At 44.3% G+C, this 27,217-nt stretch overlaps 2 protein-coding genes across 2 annotated transcripts in view; both read left to right on the forward strand.

The window, feature by feature from the left end:
- Positions 1-11,844, forward strand: part of DDI2 (DNA damage inducible 1 homolog 2) — a 34,685-nt gene extending 22,841 nt beyond the window's left edge. The window contains exons 6-9 of the mRNA XM_065421405.1: positions 249-377; positions 2,318-2,421; positions 3,040-3,229; positions 11,782-11,844. Coding sequence (XP_065277477.1) covers positions 249-377; positions 2,318-2,421; positions 3,040-3,229; positions 11,782-11,798 — 440 coding nt within the window. The 3' untranslated portion in view covers positions 11,799-11,844. The remainder of the gene's footprint in view (positions 1-248; positions 378-2,317; positions 2,422-3,039; positions 3,230-11,781) is intronic.
- A 2,247-nt stretch (positions 11,845-14,091) lies between these two features.
- Positions 14,092-16,276, forward strand: RSC1A1 (regulator of solute carriers 1). Its single transcript, XM_065421444.1, has one exon. The coding sequence runs from the start codon at positions 14,097-14,099 to the stop codon at positions 16,020-16,022; it is 1,926 nt and encodes a 641-aa protein (XP_065277516.1). The 5' UTR covers positions 14,092-14,096; the 3' UTR covers positions 16,023-16,276.
- The last annotated feature ends 10,941 nt before the right edge of the window (positions 16,277-27,217 follow it).

Genomic DNA, 27,217 nt, shown 5'->3' on the forward strand with positions numbered 1-27,217 from the left:
TAGATCTCAGTGTAAGTATTCAGCTTTATTATAACTCCATAGCCCATAACAACCTTCAGGTGGCAGTGGGTGGCCTTTGTGTATACACACAGAGCCATGGTATAATCAAATGCCTTTATGCCATAATATAATTCCCTGGCTGCTACTGAGTCTTAGATTAAAATCTCTGTACTGGAGGAGATCAAAATTTGTAAACTACCCCTTGGTTGTTTTTAAATATTGCTAACTCCTCTTGTCTCTGGTGGTAGGTGCCCAAATGACCATTATGAGCCAAGCTTGTGCTGAAAGGTGTAACATCATGCGACTGGTGGACCGGCGCTGGGCAGGCATTGCGAAGGGTGTGGGCACACAGAAAATCATTGGCAGAGTGCACCTAGGTAAGTAGCGGTACAACAGGATAACGTTACCTGGAATGGCTGTGGCTCTGCTTGGCGCCAAAGAGTGTCTGCTTTGATACTGTTAACCAGGGGTCTCAAACTCAAATGACCACAAGGGCCACATGAGGACTAGTACATTGGCCCGAGGGCTGCATTACTGACACCTCCCCCCCTGCCGCCCTCAGCCCCGCCCCCACTCCACCCCTTCCATGAAGCCCCGCCCCTTCCCCAAAATCCCCACCCCAACTCCGCCCCCTCCCTGCCCCCAGGGGGTGCAGGATGGGTGTGGGGTGTGGCAGGGGCTCAGGGCAGGGAGTTGGGGTGTGGGGTGCAGGAGGGATGAGGGGTGCGGCAGGGGGTTGGGGTGCAGGAGGGGTGTGGCAGGGGGCTCGGCAGGGGGTTGGGGTGCAGGGTGCGGCAGGCGGCTCAGGGAAGGGGGTTGGGGTGCAGGAGAGGTGCGGGGTGCAGCAGGGGGTCGGTGCAGGGTATGGCAGGGGGTCGGGGTGCAGCAAGGGCTCAGGGCAGGGGGTTGGGGTGCAGCAGGGGGTTCGGTGCAGGGTGCGGCAGGCGGCTCAGGGAAGGGTTGGGGTGCAGGAGGGGTGCGGGATGCAGCAGGGGGTTCAAGGCAGGGGGTCAGGGTGCAGCAAGGGGCTCAGGGCAGTGGGTTGGGGTGCAGGAGGGGTGTGGCAGGGGGGTCTCGGGGTGCAGGGTACGGCAAGGGGCTCAGGGCAGGGGGTTTGACAGCAGGAGAGGTTCGGGGGGCGGGCTCTGGCCTGGCGCGCACCGGGGGCAGGGCAGGCTCCCTGCCTGCCTGCCCTGCCCCCGCGCCGCTCCGGGAAGCGGACGGAACGTGGGGGAGCAGGGGCACAGGGGTGTGTGTGTTGCTGTTGCTTCAGGCACTGCCCCCATTGGCCGGGAATGGGGAACTGTGGCCAATGGGAGCTGCTGGGGGGCGGAGCCTGAAGCAACATCAACACACACACCCCTGTGCCTCTCCTTCCCCAGGTTCCATCCGCTTCCCGGAGCGGCGCAGGGGGAGGGCAGGCAGGCAGGGAGCCTGCCCTGCCCCCGGTGCGCGTCAGGCCGGAGCTGCTCTAGGTAAACGCTGAGGGAGGGTGGGGGGCCGCGAGGAGCTCGCGGGCCACAGAAAATAACCTCGCGGGCCGCGTGTTTGAGACCCCTGCGGTAAACTTTGGGAACTGCTATAGAGTGGGTGAGCTTAATGTGATCTTGATAAATTCTTACACCAGAGACACACTAACCAGGATTCCATCATGTTTAATGTTTTCATACAATTATCCTAACACTTTAATTCCAGTAGGTCTAGAGCCCCCATACAAATACTGAGGAAACCTTGATTCCTGGTGCTAACGGGTTATAAATAGCTTTATTCTTTAGGATGGGGGTAATGGGCAGTGTGAATTGTTCAGGGCAGAATTCCAGTGCAGCTGAGTGTATCTCATTCCGCAGTGAGGAGAGCACTTCAAGATATCCGTGTTCTTGCATAGGTTTGTCTGAAGAAAATGCCATACAAGGAAATATTCTCTTTATTCCTTAAGATGTTGACTGTGAATTAAAGCACCAAAACCAAAATTCCACACACTGAGCAGCTGCATGCAGCTTCTTTAGCTCTAGCTTGAGGGGTTAGTTGATCAGTTCCTACTGCACTGCAGATCCAGTCAGCTTTTAAAATAAAGGGGGGGAAATAATTAGCCCCTGGGGGCTAGCAAACTCACAATACTCACCAGCGCTGGCTCAGAGTAGACTTTTCCACAGCCAAGTCTATGCACAGTGTGCTCCGATTCCATAACCTACCCACGGAGACTCTGTATGCTTTCTCTTGGATAGAGAGATACGTACAGTCGAGTCCTCATGCTGCCGTGTTTGAGCCCTTCTAGAGGCTGGAGGGCAGGTAACATGGTGTTTTCTGTGTGCTTCAGCTCAGGTTCAGATTGAAGGGGATTTTCTGCCGTGTTCTTTCTCTATCCTCGAAGAACAGCCCATGGATATGCTTCTAGGCCTGGATATGCTTAAGAGACATCAGGTAATGGAATCCATTGGTGCCTGTTTTGCAAACAATCCTTGGCTCTTTCGTAAGTCCTTAAATGTAAAATCGTTATCATCCTTATGAATTTTTTAGGGATAAAAAAAAAACTCTGACGAGAGATGTCGACATGGTTTTCCCATAGATTATGGGGGAAGCACTTATACCTTATAGGTTGTGAGTACTTCGTATCTTGTCCCAGCCTAAAGGTCTTTGCTCTGAACTCTTGGTGCCTGAAAATCCTCTGAGGTCTATACATGAGCCATTTAGAATAAAGACTCTGGGAAGTCCTCACTTGTAGCCGTAATCCCAGTAGGGCTGAAGAGCAGAAGGACCGTAATTATTCAAGAGCTGGCTAATAGGAGCAGCTGTAAGAAGCCACTTGGCACATTGAAGGCACAGGCTGCTACCCAGCATTTGTTTTTAGATCTACCAGTTGTTAGCACCTTCTTGACCCTTCATCCAGTGCATGTAACTGTTCACTGTGTTAACCCCTTGATGTTTGGAAGGGACATTTTTCTAGTGCATTGTTTAATGTGTCACTAATTTATGTATTCTGGTCCTGTTTTATGACTGACGGGCACCAAGACATCATTTGCATGTGTCCTCTTTTCCCAGTGTTCCATTGATCTCAAAAAGAATGTACTAGTGATTGGTACCACGGGATCTCAGACAACTTTCCTTCCAGAAGGGGAGCTCCCAGAGTGTGCAAGACTGGCATATGGGCCAGGGCGGGAGGACATGCGGCCGGAGGAGATTGCAGACCAAGAACTGGCAGAAGCTCTACAGAAATCTGTAGAGGAAGCAGGTACCACAAGGAGCCAAATCAGAGTAACAGTCTGCAGAGTGCTATCAGTAACATGTCAGCTCTGTGTCCTGTACTAGAAAGCTCCTCACTTTTCTCAGCTGTTCTAGTGCATCTTACTGAATGTAATGCCAGTGATGAGCAGGGGGACTTTACCCTCTCTTGCAGAGCCTCCTAATTGCTGCACTCTTTTCCTTGGGAGATCTCAATCAGATCTCTCTTCGTGGACAATACAGGCCGATGGGTTGCTGTGCCATTTTAACTTGGTCTTTCTTTGTGGTTGACTAGTAGCTCTCCCATTCCTCCCTGCCTCCATAGTCCATTCATCTTGTTGTTTTTAATGTACAGCAAGGGGACAATTTCAGTTAAGTGATATTTTAGCCATTTTAATGGGGGCGGGGTGAGAGGGGGGCTTTGCGGCAACAGCCATGAGCCATGCTCTAATCCCCACAGTCTATACAAATGCTAAAGGAAAATTGTAGTGAGCAGTTACAGAATTGTCAATTGATATTTATTTGCTCTGTAGCTACATAAATATATGAATTTTCTAAACTGTTTTTAGAAATACCTATACTGCTTCAGTTTCTCTTTGGTGAATAGTGATGGTATCTCAGAGCTGAAATATTACTTTACTCTGCAGCTCTGAAAATCTGATTTCCTATTTATTCAAATGAGGAGTTACATTTACTGTATCCTAACCTACATCTTCGGTGTTAAAGGTGACCTGCAAAGGGGAAAAATAATGAGCTTGTGCCCCTTCTTTTACTGCTTTACAACATAGGAGAAGCTGTAAAGGTGTGCAGATTCCAGTCCTGGGCTGGAAGGCCATGATGACTGGAGAACTAGTGAAATGGGGCTTGTCTGCACTGCAGATGCTCTATAGCATCAGAGCTGTGATGCTGCAGCTGTCACTGTAGCGTAGACACTTGCTGTGGTGATGGAGCGAGTGTTCCTATTGCTGCATCTAATTCACCCCCTTGGGAGGCAGTAGCTAGGTCAATGGAAGAATTCTTCTGTCAACCTAGTGGTGTCTGTACTGGGGCTTAAGTCAGCTTATAAGAATGGCCAGACTGGGTCAGACCAGTGGTCCATCTAGCCCAGTATCCTGTCTTCCGACAGTGGCCAATGCCAGATGCTTCAAAGGGAATGAACAGAACAGGGCAATTATCAAGTGATCCATCTCCTGTTATCTAGCCCCAGCATCTGGCAGTCAGGCTTAGGGACATCCAGAGCATGGGGTTGTGTCCTGACCATGTTAACCAATAGCCATTGCTGGACCTATGCTCCATGAACTTATCTTACTCTTTTTTGAACCCAGTTATAGTTTTGGTCTTCACAACATCCCCTGGCAACAAGATGACTGGGCACTGTGTGAAGAAGTACTTCCTTTTGTTTATTTTTAAACCTGCTGCCTAGTCATTTCATTGGGGGACCCCTCGTTCTTATGTTATGTGAAATCCCTTTTCCAAGCTGAACAGTCCCAGTCTTTTTAATCTCTTCTCAGATGGAAGCTGTTTCATACCCTTAATCATTTTTGTTGCCCTTCTCTGTACCTCTTTCCTTTTTTTAAGATGGGGCAACCAGGATGGCATGCAGTATTCAAGGTGTGGGCGTACCATGGATTTATATAGTGGCATTATGATACTTACTGCCTTATTATCTATCCCTTTCTTAATGGTTCCTAACAGTCTGTTAAGCTTTTTTGACTGCCACTGCATACTGAGCAGATGTTTTCAAACTATCCATAATGATTCCAAGATCTCTTTCTTGAGTGATAACAGCTAATTTAGACCCCATAAACTATGGTTCTTGGGGCAGGGAGGGGCAGGTAGTGAGTTTTTCACACCCCAGAGTGATGTAGCTAGGTCAACATAAGTTTTAGGTATAGATCTGGCCATGGTGATGGCCTAAAAGCAGAAGACTGAGCAGTTAGCCAGGCTGTTTGAAACGTTGTGGTTCTGTTTTTGTTAATGCATCTTTGACTTCAATGAGACATGGATTGAGTGAAAAAACTTTAAGGATTCAACGTTCTCGCTCCAGTCAATTAAGGTGTTAATAGCTCAAAATATGCATCTCTTAGACCTCCCAGTGATCAAAATCAGGAAAGGCCAAACTTTGCAATCCTGATACTTCAAAGGTGTTAAAGGACAAAAAGGAAAAAACCTTCCAGTCCTTTATCCATGATTGAGATTGAAAAATGAATTTGTGCTTTTTTAAAAAAAAAACTTTTGCAGGTCAACCTTAAAGTAATGGTTTTATTTGATTTTTAATTAGTTTCTTTCTTGAAGACACACTTTAATTTTTAGAGATTTGCTGTTTGAGTGGAGATGCAGTGGCAAGAATTCCTTTTATATTCCGTTAGTTTTCTTTTAGCTAAACCCTCCGCTTTTCCTCTAACTACACAGTCATGGTCTAAGGAGTAAATAATGACTTGTTTTCAAAACTAGGTCTTTTGTATTAAGGGGCAGCTCAGGGCTGTTGGCATGTGCCCTGTGGATCACTTCATCTTTTAAGGAAAATCTACTTTAAAATTTGTGCATACAAGAAATATCTTTAGAGTAAGGCCTGTATCATGAATTGTGAGGTTCAGTACATCAACACAGGAAATAGCTTACTACATCCTTGAATGTTTAAGTCAAATCTAAGTCTTTATGGTCTCGAAGACCTGATCTACACTTAAAAGTTAGGTTGGCATAGCTACTCAGTTCCGGGGTGTGAAAAACTCAGACACCTGAGCGCTGTAGTTTTACTGACCTACCTCCCTGCAGTGTAGGTACAGTTAGGTCAATAGAAGAATTCTTCTCTTGACTTAGCTGCCACTGTTCTGGGAGGTGGATTACCTACATCGATGGAAAAACTCCTTCTATCACTGTAGGAAGCATCTACGCTAAGGAGATATAGTGGTATAGCTGTAGCCCTGTAGCTGTGCCACAGTAGTCCCTGTAGTGCAGACATGCCCTTAGTTTACAGACAAGTAGAGAGAGGCATAAATCATAACCTGGATCCAGCCTTGCCATCACCAAACCCTGGCAAACTCTAGAGCCAGACTTGGTGTCTTAGGGTACGTCTATACTTACCCGCTGGTTCGGCGGCAAGCAATCGATCTTCTGGGATCGATTTATCGCGTCTTGTCTAGACGCGATAAATCGATCCCGGAAGTGCTCGCCGTCGACACCGGTAATCCTGCTCCGTGAGAGGAGTAGGCGGAGTCGACGGGGGAGCCTGCCTGCCGCGTGTGGTCCCGCGCTAAGTACCTTTAAGTTCGAACTAAGATATTTCGACTTCAGCTACGTTATTCACGTAGCTGAAGTTGCGTATCTTAGTTCGAACTGGGGGCTTAGTGTGGACCAGCCCTTAGGTTCATCTCATTACCTTCAACAGGAAATGTAAAATAATATTAGTAGGGCTGTCAAGCGATTAAAAAAAATTAATCACGATTAATTGTATTAAAAACATAAGCACGCTATTAATAATAGAATACCATTTATTTAAATATTTTTGGATGTTTTCTACATTTTCAAATATATTGATTTCAATTACAACACAGAATGCAAAGTGTACAGTGCTCACTTTATATTTATTTTTGTTACAAATATTTGCACTGTAAAAAACAAAATAGTATTTTTCAATTCACCCAATACAAGCACTATAGTGCAATCTCTTTATCATGAAAGTTGAATTTACAAATGGAGAATTATGTACAAAAAATAACTGCATTCAAAAATAAAACAATGTAAAACTTTAGAGCCTACAAGTCCACTCAGTCCTACTTCTTGTTCAGCCAATCACTCAGACAAACAAATTTGGTTACAATTTGCAGGAGATAATGCTGCCCGCTTCTTGTTTACAGTGTCACCTGGAAGGGAGAACAGGTGTTCTCATGGCACTGTTGTAGCCGGCATTGCAAAATATATATGTGTCAGATGCACTAAAGAGTCATATGTCCTTTCATGCTTCAACCACCATTCCAGAGGACATGCGTCCATGCTGATGATAGGTTCTGCTCAATAATGATCCAAAGCAGAGCGGACCAACGCATGTTCATTTTCATCATCTGAGTCAGATGCCATCAGCAGAAGGTTGATTTTCTTTTTTTGGTGGTTCAAGTTCTGTAGTTTTCACATTGGAGTATTGTTCTTTTAAGCATTCTCCAAACCTCTTCCCTCTCAGATTTTGGATGGTACTTCAGATTCTTAAACCTTGGGTCAAGTGCTGTAGCTATTTTTAGAAATCTCACATTGGTACCTTCTTTGCATTTTGTCATCTGCTGTGAAAGTGTTCTTAAAACGAACATGTGCTAGGTTTTCATCTGAGACTGCTATAACATGAAATATATGGCAGAATGCGGGTAAAGCAGAACAGGAGACATACAATTCTCCCCCAGGGATTTCAGTCACAAATTTAATTAATGCATTATTTTTTTAACGAGCGTCATCAGCATGGAAGCATGTTCTCTGGAATGGTGGCCGAAGCATGAAAGGGCATACGAATGTTTAACATATCTGGCTTGTAAATGCCTTGCAACGCGGGCTACAACAGTGCCGTGTGAACACCTGTTCTCACTTTCAGGTGATGTAAATAAGAAGCAGGCAGCAGTATCTCCCATAAATGTAAACGAGCTTGTTTGTCTGAGCGATTGGCTGAACAAGAAGTAGGACTGAGTGGACTTGTAGGCGCTAAAGTTTTACATTGTTTTGTTTTTGAGTGCAGTTATATAACCAAAAAAAATCTACATTTGTAAGTTACACTTTCATGATAAAGAGATTGCACTATAGTACTTGTATGAAGTGAATTGAAAAATACTATTCCTTTTATCATTTTTACAGTAAAAATATTTGTAATAAAAAAGTGAGTACTGTACACTTTGTATTCTGTTGCAATATAAATCAATATATTTGAAAATGTAGAAAAACATCCAAAAATATTTAATGCCAATTGCTATTCTATTGTTTAACAGTGCGATTAATTGCAATTAATTTTTTGTGTTAATCGCGTGAGTTAACTGTGATTAATCAACAGCCCTAAATATTAGTTTTTCTCCCATTAAAATGTTTGATAGGTAAAACCAAGGTTGGTTTTCCAAAGCCTCATCAGTCAGATTGTGACTTTGCAAAACCAAAGGTTCATTTTTCTCTGACCCTCAGAACTGAGGACAATCAACCTGAAAAGTTTGAGGTTTTAAAATTACACTGTTAGTCGAGTGCAAAAAAGTTGCAATAACTTATCATCGAAACCATTTTTGTGCTAATATAATTAAAAATGCTCAACTGTTCGTTCATTTGCCAACAGTCTCACCTGGGGGTTGAGACCAAACACGTAACGTTTCAGCTCTGAAGGAAGCTGAGTGATTTAACAGAGGGATTTAAAATAGAACAGATCATCTCTAGTTGTTCTGTAGCACTTGTGGAACACTTTGACATACGTGTATAAAATGAAGTAAGGTAGGTTTTGTTTTGAGTGATTTTACTGAGTCTTAGACATGTGACAAACCTCACGTTTGTGGGCAATTGTTAGCTGTATATTGAGTTGTCAGAATATTAACTCTTGTACCATCCTCCTCCTTTCCAAAATATTAGCTGCTTGCAGATGGCACCAAGAAAACCAAGAGAGAGAAAGAGAGAGAGGATATAGTTCAGCCCTAAAAGACTCCTCTTCCTGCAGGACCTCCTGTGCACTTTTATAGTGGTTTGAATTTTGACTCCTTTTTGGTTCCTGATACGCTAGATATCGCATTGTACATCATTAGATCAGTAAAGTTCCCATTTGAATATACCTGAATTAGTCCTGAGCCTTATTCGACCCTTTCAGACCCACCTCAGAGGGGCTCGGAGTTTGGAGTTAGATGCCAGTGTCATCCTGGTATTAGTCCTGCAGAGACAATATCAATGTATTCATTACCGTGAAGTACCAGATTCTCCACGTGAACTCCATTTCTGTTCAAGGATTTGTACTCTTCCAACAATGCGCAATGCTTTCTCCCCTGTTGGATTCCGATGGTGCCAACTCCCTGTAATTAATGAGATTTTTAGGATATTGACAGCAAAACTACAACAAAACCTAGCAATAGCAGTGGTTCTCAAACTTCTTTGATCGCGCCCCCCCCTTCTTTGTGTCTGTAGTCGCTTATGCAAATCTCCTACCCCCCAGAGTACATATACTCTGAAGGCAGAGCAGAAAGCAGCAGCGGCTGCTGGCTGGGTGCCCAGCTCTGAAGCCCGTGCTGCGCCAGCAGCAGTGCAGAAGTAAGGGTGGCAATGTGAAAAGTGATATTTGTCAATATCACTTGTCACAGGAGACTTAGTGCCCATTGCCACCCTTACTTCTGTGCTGCTGCTGCCGCCTCGGGGCTGACAGCTGGAGCTCCCCATCACCACCTGTTGAGGTTTTGGGGGGTGGGGAGGAGGAGCGCCCAAGCCTGGGTGGCAGTACTCCAGCTGTCAGCCCCGGGGCGGCGGGACTCCGGCCGTCCCCTTTATCCCATCCCCCACCTCCCGGTGTGCACGGCCCTTCTGCACGAGCCCAGCAGCCCGGGGCTGACAGCCAGAGCTCTTTTTAAAAAAAAAACAAAAACGCACATCTCATGCCTCCCTTGACACATTCCCGTGCCTCCTTTGGGAGACCCATTCCATAATTTGAGCACCACTGGTATAGAGAAGTAATCTACCCCTTTATATAGCTGTACTTGCATCTAGAATGCCTATGTATACAGGCAGTCCCATCACATCTGTTGCCCTTACTCTTTCCAGCACAGGAAAACCCTATCAAATATGGTGCGTTTTATCTGGAGACAAGTACTTTCCCATTAATTGTATTGATTTCCTTGACAGTGTTAAAAAACAAATCCTTCTGCCGATTCTGCCATGTCTTTGGTCCTTGATAGACCATGTTCAGGTGTCTGGCAGGACACCAGCTATTTCTGTTGTCTAAATGGATACAACTCCCTGATGTATCTGACTGATTCGACCCTTATTACAGATTCCCTGTCAACAAAATCACCTTCCACTGCACCAGGGGACGACCCTGTCCCACTTCCCCTTCCAAAGAATCGGGCTGTGCAGATGGGGGTCTGAGTATAGTGTTAATTGGAGACACACAAATCCCAGTCTTGTTTTTCACTAACATTCTGTTGCACAGGCCTCACTGCTCACCCTGCAAAAGACTGTGACAATGTGGAAGGCTGGAGGATTTACAGAAATGTTTTTTGTTAAAATTACAACTTGACAAAATTGTTGCTATAGTTACATTAAGACCAGCTGTGCAACCAGTAGAACAGGAGTGGCCCAATGTATCCTCTTGAGACTCCACATCCCAGCTTGATCTAAATGGAAAATAATGGAAACAGGTATTCGAGGAGACCAAACCAGACTTCTTACAAGACAGGCATAAACTTTCAGGCAAATCCCAGGTGCACATGTGAGCATGTTTAGTCAGCAGAACTCAATCCAATTATCTATTTAAAAGGAGGACGACTTTTTGAAGATTTAAATGAAGGAAAGCAATTCAGTGTGTCTTAATTACCTCAGTTGTCCTGCTGGTCCTGTTAAAGGCCACTGAGTTTTGGAACCTGTGCACAGGGAGAGACAGATGACGACAAACCAGGCAGCGCAGCTAGAAGTTTTGGATAGCTGGTTGGAAATAGGAAACTTGGACAGAGAGATCCTAGTGATCTAGTGTAGGGACACTCACTGTCACATTGAAGGTCGTGCTGGAAATTTGACAAGAGCCTGAGAGTTGATACGTTTACCCAGAATCTTAGCAAAAATAAATGAATGCAACTTTAACTTGTTGGTAATACATCTTTCTTGATAAATAGAAATTGTTATCTGAGGTTACTAATAACCAAATCCACAGCTGATCAAACACATCCTCCCCTCTGCATGAAGATGGCTGCTGTCAGTCATGTTTCACCCTTGGCTACATCTGTTCAGTCACTGTGGTGTTCTGAAAAAGTATTGCTGGCTGAGACTGAGCACTTTTCTGGTGCCTTTTACCCAAGGATCTTAAATCTTATCACCTTCAGGCCACACTCCCATTGTGAGGCTGGTATTATCCCCATATGTAAAATGGGGATACAGGTACATAATGGGTAAGTGATGTACCCAGGGGCACAGAGGAAGTTGCTGGCAGCAGAATCCAGGAACTGTTGCGCTGTCCCCAGCTCCAGCTTCTCTGAAATGTGCCTGCTGTGTATTTTCAGCAGTGCACAGCGAGCTAGCATGCCGTTAAACATGCCTTGTGCTGTGTATTTGTATCGAATTCATAGCTTCTCCTGCCCGCCGTACTGATCAAATGATAGTACAGTAAAATCCTGAACTTGATTGAAGAACACTTCCTTTCTGACTCAACATGGCAAAGTGCCCAAACACTCTTATATCGGAATGGCCAGCCGAACTTCTGGAAGGCAGTGACCACAAGGAGCTCCCCGTTCAGAACTGTATATTGGAAGAAGCTGGGGGAGGGGAGAGAGAGAGCGGTCACAAGACTATAACCATGCATGTTGTGTGCTTTGAATTGCTAACACAAGTTTGGTGTGTTGTGTTTCCTAATCCAAACAGAACATCAGAAGCCTTGATGCATGTAGTGTGTGTGTACTGCAGCTGGAGTGGGCCACAGACCAGGTATTTATAGCTACCCATTTATGAGCTTTCACTACAACTTTCACACTGCCAGCAGCAGGGCTAACCTTGCTTTAAACAGTATTATGGAGAAACCTATGGGATGTGAAATTGACAGCTCGTTCCTTTCAGAGGATGAAAACATTCCACCTCCTTTATCTAAATGTAACAAACCTATAGTGTGTTTTTTTCCTCATTTAAACATTTGTTTAAACCATTTGTTCATGGAAAGGAGGGGCTAATAGTTGTATGAGCTTTCCTGCACTACTTTCCTAATGCACCTTATTTCTTACCCACAGCACCTATGGTGCATAAACCTGAAACTCTTGAGCAGAGATGGCTAGTCACATTGAACTGCGTGGTTACTTTGCAATGTATACAAACAAGAACTAGAAGGACACCATCACACTGATATTTACTTGTGTCCTCAGCTCAGATTCAAACACAGGTCATATCTGTATTCATTTTGGATTTTTAAAGCAAGAAATTAATTGGTGTTGACAGCAAGTCAGGTTACCAATATACAACCATTGGCCACTGGTTGGTTGGGCTTTCTCTGACAACAGATATAAAGAAATAAATAATATAAAGAAACCTGGTTAACTGTATGGCTATGTTAAGCTTCCTAACTGAAAGGCTACAACTTCAGCTTGTAATGGCTGCGTGTGCGGAGTTTAACAAACAAGCCGTGACCATGTTATAGCAATTGATTATTTTATTTTTTTAAAGGTGCTAGCAGTACTGACGCCCCCTGGGTTACGCAAACCCAACTTACGCAAATCCACACTTACGGAAAAAGTTCCGTAAGCTAGAAATAGGTTTGGGGGGCGGGGGGAGGGGTTTGCATAATGCTCGGGTATACATTTCCGACTTGCGCAAAATTTGAGTTACGCAAGGCGTTCCGAAACGGAACGCTTGCGTAAGTCGGGGAGCGTCTGTACCTAAACACTTGCAGTAAGTTTATTATGCAAAGCTGTCTGATTATTTTGAAGTGTCTTGGGCACAACTAAATCATATGCATACTACTTTATTACACCTTGAAAACGTACACTCCCTTGGGAGAATGTTGTTATTCAGCATGATGCATTTGAATTGCACGATTAAATGCTAAATCTCGTTTGTATTACTATGTGGCCTTTCTGTACTGATGCAAGTGTTTCTCAGGGGCCCTTTTGGGTTCTGTAATTAAAAAGCTTTACAGGTTGCTTATTTTATCACTATGAAAATAGGTGTTTTGAACTCATTAACTTTGCTCAGAGGTGAACCTGTCTCTTCCCATTATGGCAGACATCAGTAGCATGGAACAGAAAATAAATGTTAAGTGAATGAAGACGGAAGCTGTCAAGTACTTTAGATCCACAATTTTTCGACTCTAAAATTGTTATAATCTGATGGTAAATGTTTTCTGAACTCTAAATATCTTGCTTTTTATCCACCACTCTGAGAAATTAAAACAAATAATAAACAGTGGCTTTCTATTACTCTGTGGCATTTCTCTTTGCTGTTGTTCTCACATCTTTGCTGATATCCAGACAAAGAAAGGATCCTCTTGTTTCTTATGAAGCACAACAAGGCTAGGGGAAGGGAGCAGGTATTACCAAATGGAAAAGGATAAACTTCTATGGAAGTTGCTTTTAAACTTCAACAAATAGCTATACAAGCTAACACCACACATGCGCGCACACACACTGAACATTTATCCTGTTAGAGGGGCTGTATGTAATATTTGGTGGGAGGGATGGAAGAGGAGTTGGGATCTTAACTTTTTAAATTTAGCATGTTTTTGCTCTGAAAAGTGACTCTGTATGTGGAATCATAGGATTTTCTGTTTGTTTGTTTTTTCTCAACGACTTCAGATTATACTCGGTGGCTTTACTAGTTAAAATGTCTCTTCTAATTGTGAGTGTAGCAAACACCCTGAGATCTGAAAGTCAACCTGGTTTCATCCAGTCTCTCTCATACTCACCCGTAATAATGTATCTGCCCTTGTAATTTAATTACCAAATTTGCATTTATTCAAACAGCTCTGGAAGGGCTGTTACATCTGATCTAGTCACAGTACATTCATGAGAAAGTGACACTTCAGGTGTAGTTACCAAACTGAAATGGCATACCAAACTGATATATTGTATTCTGAAATGTATTCTGAAATTGTTATATTACGTAAAAATGTAATAGCTCTTATAATCCTAACTACTTCTTTCTCTTTCTATCCATGTATAGAGAATAGTGATAAAGAAACTACCTCACTGGAAATGCCATCTTTACCATCTTCTGATGGATTTAAGAGTCCAGTCCATTCTTCAGGACTAAGTTCCAAGGTCTGTAATCCCACAAATCAATTACTTGATCACTCCGTCTCCGCCCCTGCTTCAATTTGCTCTCACAAATCTAGTCTAGCAGAGATAGATCCTACAGCTGTGAAGTCTTTGGAGTCACCAGCTGAATGTCAGCTAGCTCCAGACCCTCTTCTGTTACAGAATCTTTCTGATCATGCTGCTCGTTCAGCACACAATGACCATGCTATCCAGACTGGAGCCGTAGCCTGTCATAGTCCAACTATACCTTCACAGAACACACTTGAAAAAACAGTCGCCGCTGACCGTCTAATGAAATATAATATTAAAGAACAAGCCCATGGTCTGGAATCTCCTATGGAAGTGACAAGAGAAGGCAGTTTGGCTGACACCACCAGCAAGCATGGGCAGCAGGCAGTTCTAGATGTACCATTGCCTTCAGAACAGCTGGAACTGAACCAAATGAATGAGTTTCCTTTGGATCTTCAGACATACAAAGAACCAGTGAGTGAACAATGTCTGGATAAACAGAATGAACCAACTGAGCCAGAACATTCTTGTAATGTCAGTGCCCTTGAGTTACCTGCTGTGGGGGAGCAAGGCCTTACGAACATCCAGCCAGAATCACCCATTGACTCTCTTACTGAGAGAAGAAAAAGTGGGCTGGAGAATATAGAGCTTTCGTGTGGGAAAGAAAATATCCCAATGTCAGCATCCTGTGGCTGTACACATACAGAAATCTTCATGGAAACAGATGTAGCTGAGCAGTCTGTCATCACAGTGCATAGCTTGTCAAGCAAACAGAACGCTCAAGCGAAGAATATTGGTGGATCTGTTCTGAACTTAGATTGTTCTTTGATGCAGATGGAGTCATCAAAGCATGACCCCTCTGTGTCTGTATTTTCGAGTAACCCGGTTTCCACTAGTGATTTACCGCAGCCTGAAACCAACGTTGAAATGACTGCAATATGTACTGAGTTACCTAATTTATCAGCTGAAAATAGCTCTTCCTCCTCTGACATTCGTCAGCTGAACGGTGATACAGCAGCATCCACTGAAGAGCCAAGTTTATCTTTAACAGCAGCGTTGAAGGAGCTTCATGAACTTTTGGTTATAAATAGTAAAGGAGATTCTGTCATTTTTATGTCTGAAGAAGACACAGGTCAGCCAGAAACTGTTCTTGAAGAGCAAATGGAATGCAAGGAGCTTTCTGATGATGAACATGAAAGTGTGGGTCCAGAGAGTGGGGATCTAAATAGTTCTTCTCATATGGTGATGCCTGAACATGTGAACCCTGAGGGGCTAGCAGGGGCACCATCTTATGCTATGGGAATAGAAAATGGTAGCATCAAGGTTTTAACTAGCAGCCAGTCAACTGTTGAAAAAGATGCTCTAGAGATACAGAAGTCATCAAGTAAGAGTAATTCTGTCATTCTGAGCTCCGTTGCAACATTTGATCAACTACAGAGTACTGAGCAGGCAGAAATTTTACCTGAATGTTTAGTAAATGACCAAGTTCCAGCCAGTCAGACTTTAGAGCTGAATAGATCACGTTCACCTGAGCTCACGATGGAGGAGGATGTTCCTCAGGATACTCAGAGCCTGTTAACAGAAGTGTCTGAAATAAGTGACAGTTCCTCAAATCCTGAAGATCCAAGGCCACCATGTGGACTTGTTGAGCCATTGCTCTGCCCACCAATCAGCAATCTGGAACTGCGCTCCAGAGCTGCTCCGCTGCCTGTTTTCCCTGCAGCAGACATTAATCAGATTCTGTGCGCTGGCTTTACCATGCGGGAAGCTCTTGAAGCTTTGGAGCAAGCTGGTGGAAATGCAAACCTTGCTCTTCTCTTTTTATTAGCCAAGAATATTGTAGTTCCTACGTGACCATGGAAAAGATGGCCTGGCTGCTCCATCCTCCTTTTAAGGAACGTATCTAAATTATATAGAATAACCTGCAAGCTGAATGTTGTCAGATTTTTAAAAAAAAATTATTTTCAGCCAAAGTAATTTATGATCTCTTCTGTGTGTGTCACGCGTTAAATTTGGGCCTTTTAAAAGAAAAGTCTTGGCATTGTGTAAACACATTAGCTTTGAATTTTCCTTGAGATGGTGCATACTGGAATAAAATTGTTTTTATTTAATAGTATGATTTTAGAATGAGCTCCGATATTATGAATTAAAAAGCAGAAGCCATTGAGAAAACCACCACCCTGTTCAGCAAAAAGCAGATTGTGAAATGAACTGAATGTGCATGTACGTGCATCCCCAAGGCAGTGCAGAGCATGTGCTGTTATAGGAGACGCGCACACAAGCTAGGAATTCAGTATGGTACAAACTGAGTTAAATTAAGCTGTTTGGAATTGTACCAGTCATCACTCTACTGTGCTTTATAATCTGATGCTGATGAAGAATTGTAGCGGCTACTAGAGGTATGTCAGTGCCCACAGGGCTCCGGATCCAAAAAAGTTTTGCAGGGATGTTCAAAGCTTGCACCTTTTTGTGCGTTGAAAGCTGATGCCTAGGTTGCCAAAATGTCGTATGCTATTGGGCCAGCGTGTTAAAGTTTACATAGTGGGGCAGGGGGAGGAGGGAGATAAAATTTGGTGCTACCAAAAATAAGAGACAAGGCAAATGATCTGAAGATATCCTGGTGTTAATCTTTTATTTCATTTCCCCAGTGAAGGGTATTTTACCCCTTTATAGATTTGCCCATATCTTCCTCCACAGAGAAGGGAGGGGTGGGGGGGAAGCCTTCTTAAGCAGATACCTTTTAATTTGTTTTGTTAAACAATTTCATTAATTGCATCTGTTGCTATGGCTCTTTTCTCCTTCTGCCCCAGTCCCCTACAAAGGCATATCTTGTAACTGTTCAGAGAACGAATTCTCTACGTGCTGAGTAGGGACATATAATTAAAGGGCTGAAGACATTTGCTTTGCACTCGTTTATCTCAATGCTTGGGGGTGATCAACCCCTCAGCCCTTTTTAAAATGAACACTCCAAGGCTATGATCTTCACTGTAGAAATCTTCACTGCAAAAACTCTTCGTGGATCGCAGTGTAGTACCATGTGATAGATGAAGACTCTCCACATAAAGCACCTTGAAACTAGGGCACTGATCTGGCTTCTGTATTACAACCATTGAAGCCTTTCAGGAGGTTCCCATCAAGAACTGTCTTTTTAGGACCCACAGAGACTGTGCTCAGGAAAGCCTGGTTCCAGGGAATCAGGTGCTTTCCTGGGGATGAACTACTCTTCTCAATTTATGCTAATAAAACGTTAGAGCATCAGCCAGTTTGCTTTGATAGTTTTATTTTTTTTCTGTCATATACTATCGTTTTTAAATTTTTATGTTTTTGAACTCTGCCCGTGCTTTACAGAAAATAAACGCAAATCAGTACTGCTAGAATTTCCTGTGTCCCTTTCTCTAAATGGCTGGAAACAGAGGCCTGACCCCAAAATTGTAAAATAGCTGCAAATACTACTTAAGATCCATCTAAACCTGGTGAGTTTAAGGTCTTTATTATATGAAACTTTACTTTGAGTGAGCAATGCAGTTGGATTAAATTAGAGAATAAACAGAACTGAATAATTTTGTCTCTTAAGGAACAAGATCCAATAAACAGAATTATAAAATTGAAAAAAAGTTTGATTCTAAAACAATTTACTTGAATCTTCTTAATCCAGTAGACTGCATAGCGTTGTTTTTCCTTAGAGAGAGTGCTACCTAAGAACTGTCTTCTATTTTAATGTGTAGCACGTGTCCTTTTGCTGTGCAGTATGCTACCTCTGTGCAAAGTGATGTGGAATCACTGTTGGATGACAGTGATAGGACAGACTACATATATTTGTCTTCAGAGGAGAGGATTTTGCCTCTTCCCTCTTTCCCCTTCTTCCCCCTCCCCCCACCCCCTCCACACAAAAAAAGGATGGAGGGGGGGGGGAGGGATAGTTCAGTGGTTTGAGCATTGGCCTGCTAAACCCAGGGTTGTGAGTTCAATCCTTGAGGGGGCCATCTAGGGATCTGGGTCAAAAATCTGTCTGGGGATTGGTCTTGCTTTGAGCAGGGGGTTGGACTAGATACCTCCTGAGGTCCCTTCCAACCCTGATATTCTATTCTAAGAGTTCAGGCTTGATTTTTTTTACAATGCAGATGACTTTCCTCCCCAAACTCTTAAAGAGGGGATTAGAATCCACCCTGTGTAAACCAGTTAGCACAAATTAAGTATTTTGTCTGAGGATTAAAACATCATTTCTAATTAACATTGCATGCATCAGACAGAAGACAGAACTGCAATGTAACTATACAGTCAACTTTATGATCAAATCCGAGTTCATCTGAAGCTAACAAGGAGGGGTAGGAGTATACTGAGAACTAGCTGGCTCCGTGAGCTGGAGCGGAAGGCAAAATGAAAGAGGAGCAATGGCAAGAGTGGAGAGAATTTTCTATTTGGTCTGGTAATCCTTTGACTGTCTCTTAATTCTTGCCAAGAAGTGGACCCATCTCAGGCTGGTATTTTCCAAAAGTCTGTGTTCAGCGAAGTTCATTGGCCTTTGTCCATTGCCAAATTGGAATTGAGCACTTGTTGATAGCTTCAGTAGAGGCACCAAAGATTGAATGGGCCGTGTAAACTACTCCCTGCACCGAAAGGGAGTCTTTCCAGATTCGTTGCATTTATTTAGCGCCTTAAATCAAAGGCTCTTGAAACTCTGCAAACAACTGAGTTAAATCTTGTGACACCCTGTTCAGGGAGGGAAATGTTTTCCCTATTTTACATATCAGGAAACTGGCCCAGAGAAGCTGCGTCTTACTCAAGATACCAGGATGTCTTTGGTAGCCCTTGGCAAATCACTTAACCTCTCTGCCTTAGTCCACATGTAAAGTGGGGATGATATTTCTCTCGTTTAGCAGGGATGTTGGAAGGATTTGTAAAGCTCTTTGGGTCTGAGACGATGTAACTGAAGAGTATTATTTCTAGACTAAGGTGTACTGATGCTGCTAGGCATTTTACAGAACTGGGGGCTTGAGGGGACTTCCAGTGGGCTTAGGATCCTTTTCCTACATCTACCTGTCACCTCCCAGCACCCAACCCCATCATCCCTGTTGAGAGAGGGAGAAAGAGGGACCTTGGGGTGGGGTATGCATGTCTTTTCGCCTGGCTCCCTTTCAGATTTGGAGCCCTATTGTTTTCTTCCCTTGCACCTGCCCATCCCTGGGATGTTCTCTTAACCTCCCCTCCACCTTGCTGGCTCTAGAACCTAAATACCATTCTCCTTAGAGGGCTGGATAAAGGTCATAACTTCAGTTTGGCTTAAGGGAGCTAATGTGGCAGCCCCAGGACTGACCCCCAATGCAGCATCTGTGCTGAGTTCAGACATTGTTCCTAAGAAACAATCTGGATTAGAGACTCTTTGTGCCCTTTGACCAGCATCAACCCTTCTCTCCCTATTCAGAGCAGTTACCCCAAACGGGAATATTTCTCTTATCTGTTTCCCCACACCCCAAACTTTGCCAATGCCTCTCAGTTCTGACCCACAGAACCCGGGCTGCTCCAGCCTGGGGAAAACCTCTCCAGGAGCATCTGGGCTCTACCACCTTAAACAGACATTGGGGTGGTGTTAGGCCTTGGTACTACACAGCGCTTTGCTCATGGGCCCTGCTCAGTTCATCAACAACTGGGTAAAGTACCCAAATGATAAATGTCCTGTGCTATAAATAGGACTGTTCCTACTCTTCCATCCTCCTACTCAACTCCAAAGCAAACCAGTCAACACAGTGACCCATCCGTCCCCTTCCTAGTGCCTCCCTGTGACATGTATAAGTGGCAAGGGGGGGAAATTTAATGTGGAACCACAGGAACAATCAGAAGCTTCTTAATAAAAATCCCAGTATGTAGGAAATCCTCTGTCGGTAGCCATTGTTCCCATTGAAGGAATTCTCCCATTCCCGTATTTAAAGTGTTCTGTGAAATGGGGCCAGGGCTTACCAAACTATTGGCATCTGAATTTTTTTAGGCACGATGGATGTCTGCAGAAGAGGATGGTGCCGGGGATACGCTGGGTGGGGGAAAGGAGGGACCTCTGCCGTGCTGAGTAAAGTAGAGCGTGGAAACCTCTCAAGAAATGGATGGTGGTGATGTGGAATGTATCGTTTTACAGAGGAGGGCAAAAGACCTCCTTTGGTCCATTCCCCCTAGATTGGTCTGGGGTTTACTAGGGTTATAAAGTCTGCTAGCCAACGAGCTTGGCTTGTGGAAAAGACTGTGGATCCATAATGTTAGGACTTGGAGGTCTGGCTGTTTCAAATGCTGCAGAGGGATCATCTTTACAGGTGAAAGGATACTGCCCTGATGGCCCATTCAATACTTGGCCTTATCTGTCCAGCTGACAACAAGGGAGGCAATTGTGATGGTGACTTTTGTGATGCAAGTACCAGCTACTGGGTAGGTTTGAAGTAGATTGGCCAGTGATCGGGGAAGGGGGGAGTCCTGCAATGCTGCTGCCTATGCTCAACTGTCTGTGGATAGCGGAACTTTGCTCTTCAGGGCTGTCAACCAGGCACAGCTTGAAAATGTTCCCATCTCTCCATCTCTATCCATGTCAAGCTGTTTGGTTACTATTTGACTGATGCTTTTTAGCTTAAGGGTTTTGCAAACTCACTTAAGGAACTTGAGGGAATCCGTACTCAGGAATCCTAAAGCTGGTTGCACTTGTCACTTACTCTTCTGGGCTGAACATCTGTGTTTTTTCTTGCAGCTGGGTGTTGAGCAGGGAGGATTCCTTAATCCTGTAATGGGATGTAGTTCTGCCCTCCGTAATACACGCAAGTCTTTTTTTATTTGACTTGATTTTTTTTAATATTGGGGGACTGTTTCTCCAGGAAAAAATTGATGTGCAAAAACCAATTTGATATTTAAAAAAATAAACAAAAGTTTTATCACAATGTTGTCTGGTCAATTTGTTTACACCATTAATATACAAAGATCATTTCCTCTGCTTTGCGATATATTAACCACTACTACTGGCCTCTCAGCTTCAAATTCTTATCCTTATTTCTTTCCTAAGTGAAGGTGATTTCCTTGTAATATTTCCATTTTGACAAGTAACGAGCTAAACAGAAATTTACACTGTTGTAAAAATCCTCGCTTATGATGGGTTCAAAATAGTCATGTGAGAGCTTGATAAATTTCTGTTTGACATCCTCGGAGCACTACTTTCGTATGGAATCTTAACTAAGTAAATCACATGTGCAAGATGTTGCATTCTGATTGGCTGCAGCATGTATTCACAGAAACAAGTCAGGCCACCTATACAAATGATCTCTGAGCCAATCAGAACACAGACATACGTTTTGTCTAGATCTTTAATTTAATCCTTTTTCCAAAAAAAAAAAAACCTGTTAAATTCATGACCAGAAATGAAAGCTCACGTTAAAGAGTCTCTCTTCTCCTGCTCCCCAAGCCCATTTAACAGAAAGGGTATACGCATTTTTTTACAGTGATGAGGTCACAACTAGGCACATTTGGGCTGTGAAATCATCACAAAGGCCAAACTGGACAATTAGAACGTAGCTTTGGCTAATGGGCTAGAGTCTATTAGTTTTGAAAGGAAACACTTTTTTCCCCTTCTGAAATTTGTGACAATAATGAAGCCATTTCTGATGGAGAAACTGCCCCAGAGTGCAGTGACTGGTTTCCATGTCTTGACCAAAATCAGGGTGTACTTACCCTTGAGGTATCTGGTGAGCAAACTTCTTAATTCACTAAGTCTTGTTCACCTCAGAAGGTGTCATTGTTACTGTAAGCTAAGCTTTTCTACGCTGAAAACCAAAGCTGTTTAAGAGCACTCAGTAACAGAATGACAAAGGAGTCCATTTGAAATGTCTGAACATTGGTTTCCTCTTCACTTGCCTGCCAGGACCAGGGTTCAGGGTTCTACGCTTGAGGTGCTGAGGTGTTAAACTCCTGAAATGGTGCAGGGGGCTGCTTGGGTGTTAGTGATGGCATTACTGAGGAAAAACTGAACCTTGACTGTGGCCTCTGCAAGCTAGATATGGAAGAATCTTAGAGATGGAAAAAGCTTAATAGGCCAGCAGTGAAGGAAAGTCCCTACAGAGCACTGTCTTGTTTTGTCCAGGGTTCTCAAACTGGGGGGTTGGGACCTCTTGGCGTCATGAGGTTATTACATGGGGGGTCGTGAGCTCCACCCCAAACTCTGCTTTGCCTCAAGCATTTATAATGGTGTTAAATACATTTAAACCGTGTTTTTAATTTATAAGGGGGGTCACACTCAGAGGCTTGCTATATTAAAGGTCACAGGTTCAAAAGTCTGACCTCCTGTATAACACAGGCCACAGAACTGCCCCAGGATAATTCCTAGAGCAGATGTTTTAGAAAAGCATCCAATCTTGAGTTAAAAATTGTCAGTGATGTCTTGGTAAATTGCTCCAGTGCTTAATTACTCGCACCATTAAAAACCTTATTTCCAGTCTGAATTTGTCTAGCTTCAGCTTCCGGTCCTTGGATCGCGTTAACCTTTCTCTACTAGAGTTCATTATTAAATATTTGTTCCCTGTGTGGGTACTTAGGTTGTAATCAAGTCGTCCCTTAACCTTCTCTTTGTTAAGCTAATTAGTTTGAGCTCCTTGAGTCTATCACTATATGGCAGGTTTTTTAAACCTTTAATCATTTTCATGGCTCTTCTCTGAACAGTCTCCAATTTGTCAACATCTTTCTTGAACTGTGGGTACTGGACTCAGTATTCCAGCAGTGGTCGCACCAGTGCCAAATATAGGAGTAAAATAAGCTCTCTACCCCTACTCAAGATTCCACTGTTTATGTATCCCAGGATCACATTAGCTCTTTTGGCCACAGCATTACACTGGGAGATCGTGTTCAGCTGATTATCCCCCACAACTCCCCAAATCTTTTTCAGAGTCACTGCTTCCCAGGATAGAGTCCCCCGGCCTGCAAGTAGGGCCGACATTCTTTGTTCCTAGGTGTATACATTGAAATTTAGCCATATTGAAATGCACATTATTTTCTTGTGCCCAGTTTACCAAGCGATCCAGATAACTCTGAATCAGTGACCTGTCTTCATTATTTACCACTTCCCCAATTTTTGTCATCTGCAGGCTTTATTAATGATGATTTTTTTTTCTTCCGGGTCATTGTTAAAAATGTTAAATAGCGAAGGGACAAGAACCAATCCCTTCAGGACCCTACTGGAAACACACTTTCTCAATGACTATTCCTGGTTTACAATTACATTTTTTCTTTGTCTGGAAGTTTTTGTTTCTCCAGACGTCTGAGCCTTGTCTATACACAAGTTATTCTGCTTTAATTATACCTGTACTGGAAAGGGAATAAGCTATACCCGTATAAGCACATTTAGTCCAGTAATACTGCATCCTTACTTAGTTATATTGGTAAAACCGATCACTAAAAATCACACCCCCAACCAACAAAGTGATACCACTATGGAAACTCTGTAGACCAGACTTCAGCCACAAGTGGATAAGTCTTGCATCTCGCACCTGTCTGCCCCTTAGTAGTTTGAGCAATGAGAACGGGAAGGAAGATGATTAAATGACACGCAGCACCTTGGAGCTGTCACTGAGCTTAATCACACAGGTTCACTTCTTACCTGCCTCATGCTCTTCATTAGTATTCTATACCTTACCTACATGTGATGTAAAGTTATTCATGATTCCAACAATCTGCTGATTCAAACACTACATGGCCAAGGGTCTGAGAGGGCAGCCATAAGGTCTAGTGGCTAAATCTAGGGTGACCAGATGTCCTGATTTTATAGGGACAGTCCCAATATTTGGGGCTTTTTCTTACATAGGCTCCTATTACCCCCCACCCCCTGTACCAATTTTTCACACTTGCTATCGGGTCACCCTAGCTAAACCAGGAATGTGGGATTCGGGAAATCGTGTGTTCTAATCCTGGCTTTGACTCACTCTGTGGCCTTGGGCAAATCATTTAGCACCTTTGCCTGTATCTCCCCATTTGTAAATTGGGGCCGAGACATCCCTCATGCATGTAGAGTCTCCCATGAACAAAGCGTGCTAAGTGGTGCCATGACTGCTAATTAAATTCATGAGCTACAGCAGCTGAGGAAGTGTTGCCTTTCTCGGGGTTTAAACAATGCAGAGCCTGCCAAAATGGTGACTAGTTTTAAGTCACCTTCTGTCTAATTAAAATTGCCAAAATTTTTGACAGCTGAAGTTTGTGCCTGGCTTGAAGGCTTTGACTGGTTTCTCTGCAGCGTGGGGAGGTTCTCAGGAATGCAGGTAGTTAGACACTGGACTTGCAGTCAGTGTTCATCCCGATATTCACTCCCTTTTGCCACTGTCAGTAATACCCCTCTGCTCCTGGTATCAGTATCCCTACACTATTGCAGATGGGTCATGGCGGATTCTCCAGCACTAACCATTGTTAAATAAAACGATATTTTTCAAGATCTGCTCTAGGAATTATTTTGGGGAAGTTCTGTGGCTTGTTATACAGGAAGTCAGACCAGATGATCACAAACGGTTCCTTCTGGCTTTGTAATCTATGAATCTATGTCCCAACCCTTTTTATCAAAGCAATTTAACTCTTCACTTTGTTCTCCATAAGTTGTTCCAGCTCCTGAGCTGCCTTTGTTGCTTGTCTGAATTCCTTCCAGTTTGTTGACACCTTTCTTCTTACTGAGGGGCCTATGTCTGTGACACTGTTCCATAGATCGAGGAGTCCTTGTGGCACCTTAGAGACTAACAAATTTATTTGAGCATAAGCTTTCGTGGGCTAAAGCCCACTTCATCAGATGCATGGAGTGGAAAATACAGTAGGAAGATAAATATATAGAAATAAATATATATATACAGAGAACATGAAAAAATGGATGTTGCCATACCAACTCTAATGAGACTAATTGATTAAGATGGGCTATTATCAGCAGGAGAAAAAAATCTGTAGTGATAATCAGGATCGCCCATTTCAAACAGTTGACAAGAAGGTGTGAGTAACAGTAGGGGGGAAATTAACATGGGGAAATAGTGCCACAAGGACTCCTCATTCTTTTTGCTGATACAGACTAACACGGCCACCCCTCTGAAACCTGGTCCATAGACGATTGCATGAAGCCAGTACAGAGAGTGGCTGTCGCCTACTCTATACGAACATGTTTTGCATGTTGCAGAAGAAGGCGCCTGTAAGGTCTTGTCTACTCTGGCAAGTTTCTGCGCAGTGAAGCAGCTTTCTGCGCTACAACTCCCGAGGTGTAAACACTGCTAAGCCACTTAGTGCGCAGACACTGCACAGTTGCAGCGCTGTAAAAAAAACCCACCCTGACGAGAGGCGTAGAGCTTTCTGCGCCGGGCGTACAGTGCTGCGGTGCCAGTGTAGACACGCTGGTTGATTACAGCGCTGTGATCGGCCTCTGGGAGGTGTCCCACAATGCCTGTTCTTGCCTCTCTGGTTATCGGTTGGAACTCTACTGCCCTGCCCTCAGGTGACCAACCCGTCATCCCCACCCCGTACATTCCTTGGGAATTTTGAAAGTCCCCTTCCTGTTTGCTCGGTGCGGCGTGCAGTGGTCTCAGCGCATCTTTCCAGGTGACGACGCCTGCTCCATGCACCAGGCGATCCCCCTCTTGGAGCAATGCTGAGCTGTTGGACCTCATCAGCATTTGGGGAGAGGAGGCTGTGCAGTCCCAGCTGCGCTCCAGCCGTAGGAATTATGATACCTACAGACAGATTTCATTATGCATGACAGAAAGGGGCCATGACTGGGACACACTGCAGTGCAGGGTCAAGGTGAAGGGGCTGTGGAACGCCTATCACAAGGCACGGGAGGCAAATCGCTGTCGGTGCTGCACCTACGAGCTGCTGATTGTACAAAGAGCTGGGCGCAATACTCGGTGGAGACCCCACCTCCACTGCAAAGGCCCCTGTAGATACTTCATTGGCTCATGTGCCAGTCAAGAGTAGACCGAGCCAGGAGGAGGAAATCTTGGGATGAAGAGGGAGAGGGGGTCCCAGAGGCAGAGGATGACTCGGAGGTCAGAGATTCATGCAGCCAGGAGCTATACCCTGGAGGAGGCTAGCCAGTCACAGCTGTCGGAGCTTGGCGAAGCGCAAAGAGGAGAGGAGGCCCCTGGTTAAGTGGCTTTGATTTGGGGAATCACTGAGCGAGTTGTTGGGGGCAGGAGGGTTGCAGAAAGCAGACTTGTGTCTGCATGATGCGCGTACCACCACATGCCTCGTCTGAGCAGCGGAACAGGGTGTTGATTGACTCCCTCACTTCACGGGAATCTGCCGCCAAGATCTCCACGAAACGCTCACGGAGATACTGGGCAATTCGCTGCCGCAGGTTCTTCGGCAGAGCTGCTTTGTTTCTCGCCCCATTAAGGGTAACTTTCCTGCACCCACTCTGCCGTCACGGGGGACGGGAGGGACCATTGCTGCACACAGGTGAGCCGCATAAGGGCCAGGGCGGAAGCTGCAGTCTTGGAGAAGACCCTTCCTTGATTCCCTGCTCACCCTCACCAGCGAGATATCTTCCATAATGAACACAGCCTGTGGAAAATGTGGGGACAGTAATGATTATAAAGCCCCCCTACAGTCCTGGCTCTCCCCAAGTGCCCAGTGTACACTAGGGTCCGAGAACACTGATTTCCCCTGCCCCTGTGGCTCCTCACCATTTTGGGGGGCTTGGGGCTCATGTGTGCTTGCCTGGGGTCAGCCAGTTAGTGACAGGTATGTGAATACTGGCTGTGTTTTAAATCAGTGGTCTGTGTGTTGCAAACAATACGGCTTCTGTAAACTGTTGATTTTGGCTTCACAGATATGACCTTGAGAGCTCTTTGTTATCACCGGCCGAACGGCTGTGCAGAATTAGAAAGTGGCCACGAAGAACTAAAGAGGACTTTCTGTGTGATGTCATGATGCACTCCGCAGCCAAAAAACAAAAATTGAATGAGTGGCGGGACAGTGAGAAGAGGGACCAAAAGGAGAACGCGGCGCGCCAGAACGAAGCCATGGAGTGGCTCTTAAATGTTATGGAGCACCAAGCGGACACGCTCCAGGCG

Source organism: Emys orbicularis, chromosome 22, assembly GCF_028017835.1.
Source record: "Emys orbicularis isolate rEmyOrb1 chromosome 22, rEmyOrb1.hap1, whole genome shotgun sequence".
In the NCBI taxonomy this organism is placed as follows: domain Eukaryota; kingdom Metazoa; phylum Chordata; order Testudines; family Emydidae; genus Emys; species Emys orbicularis.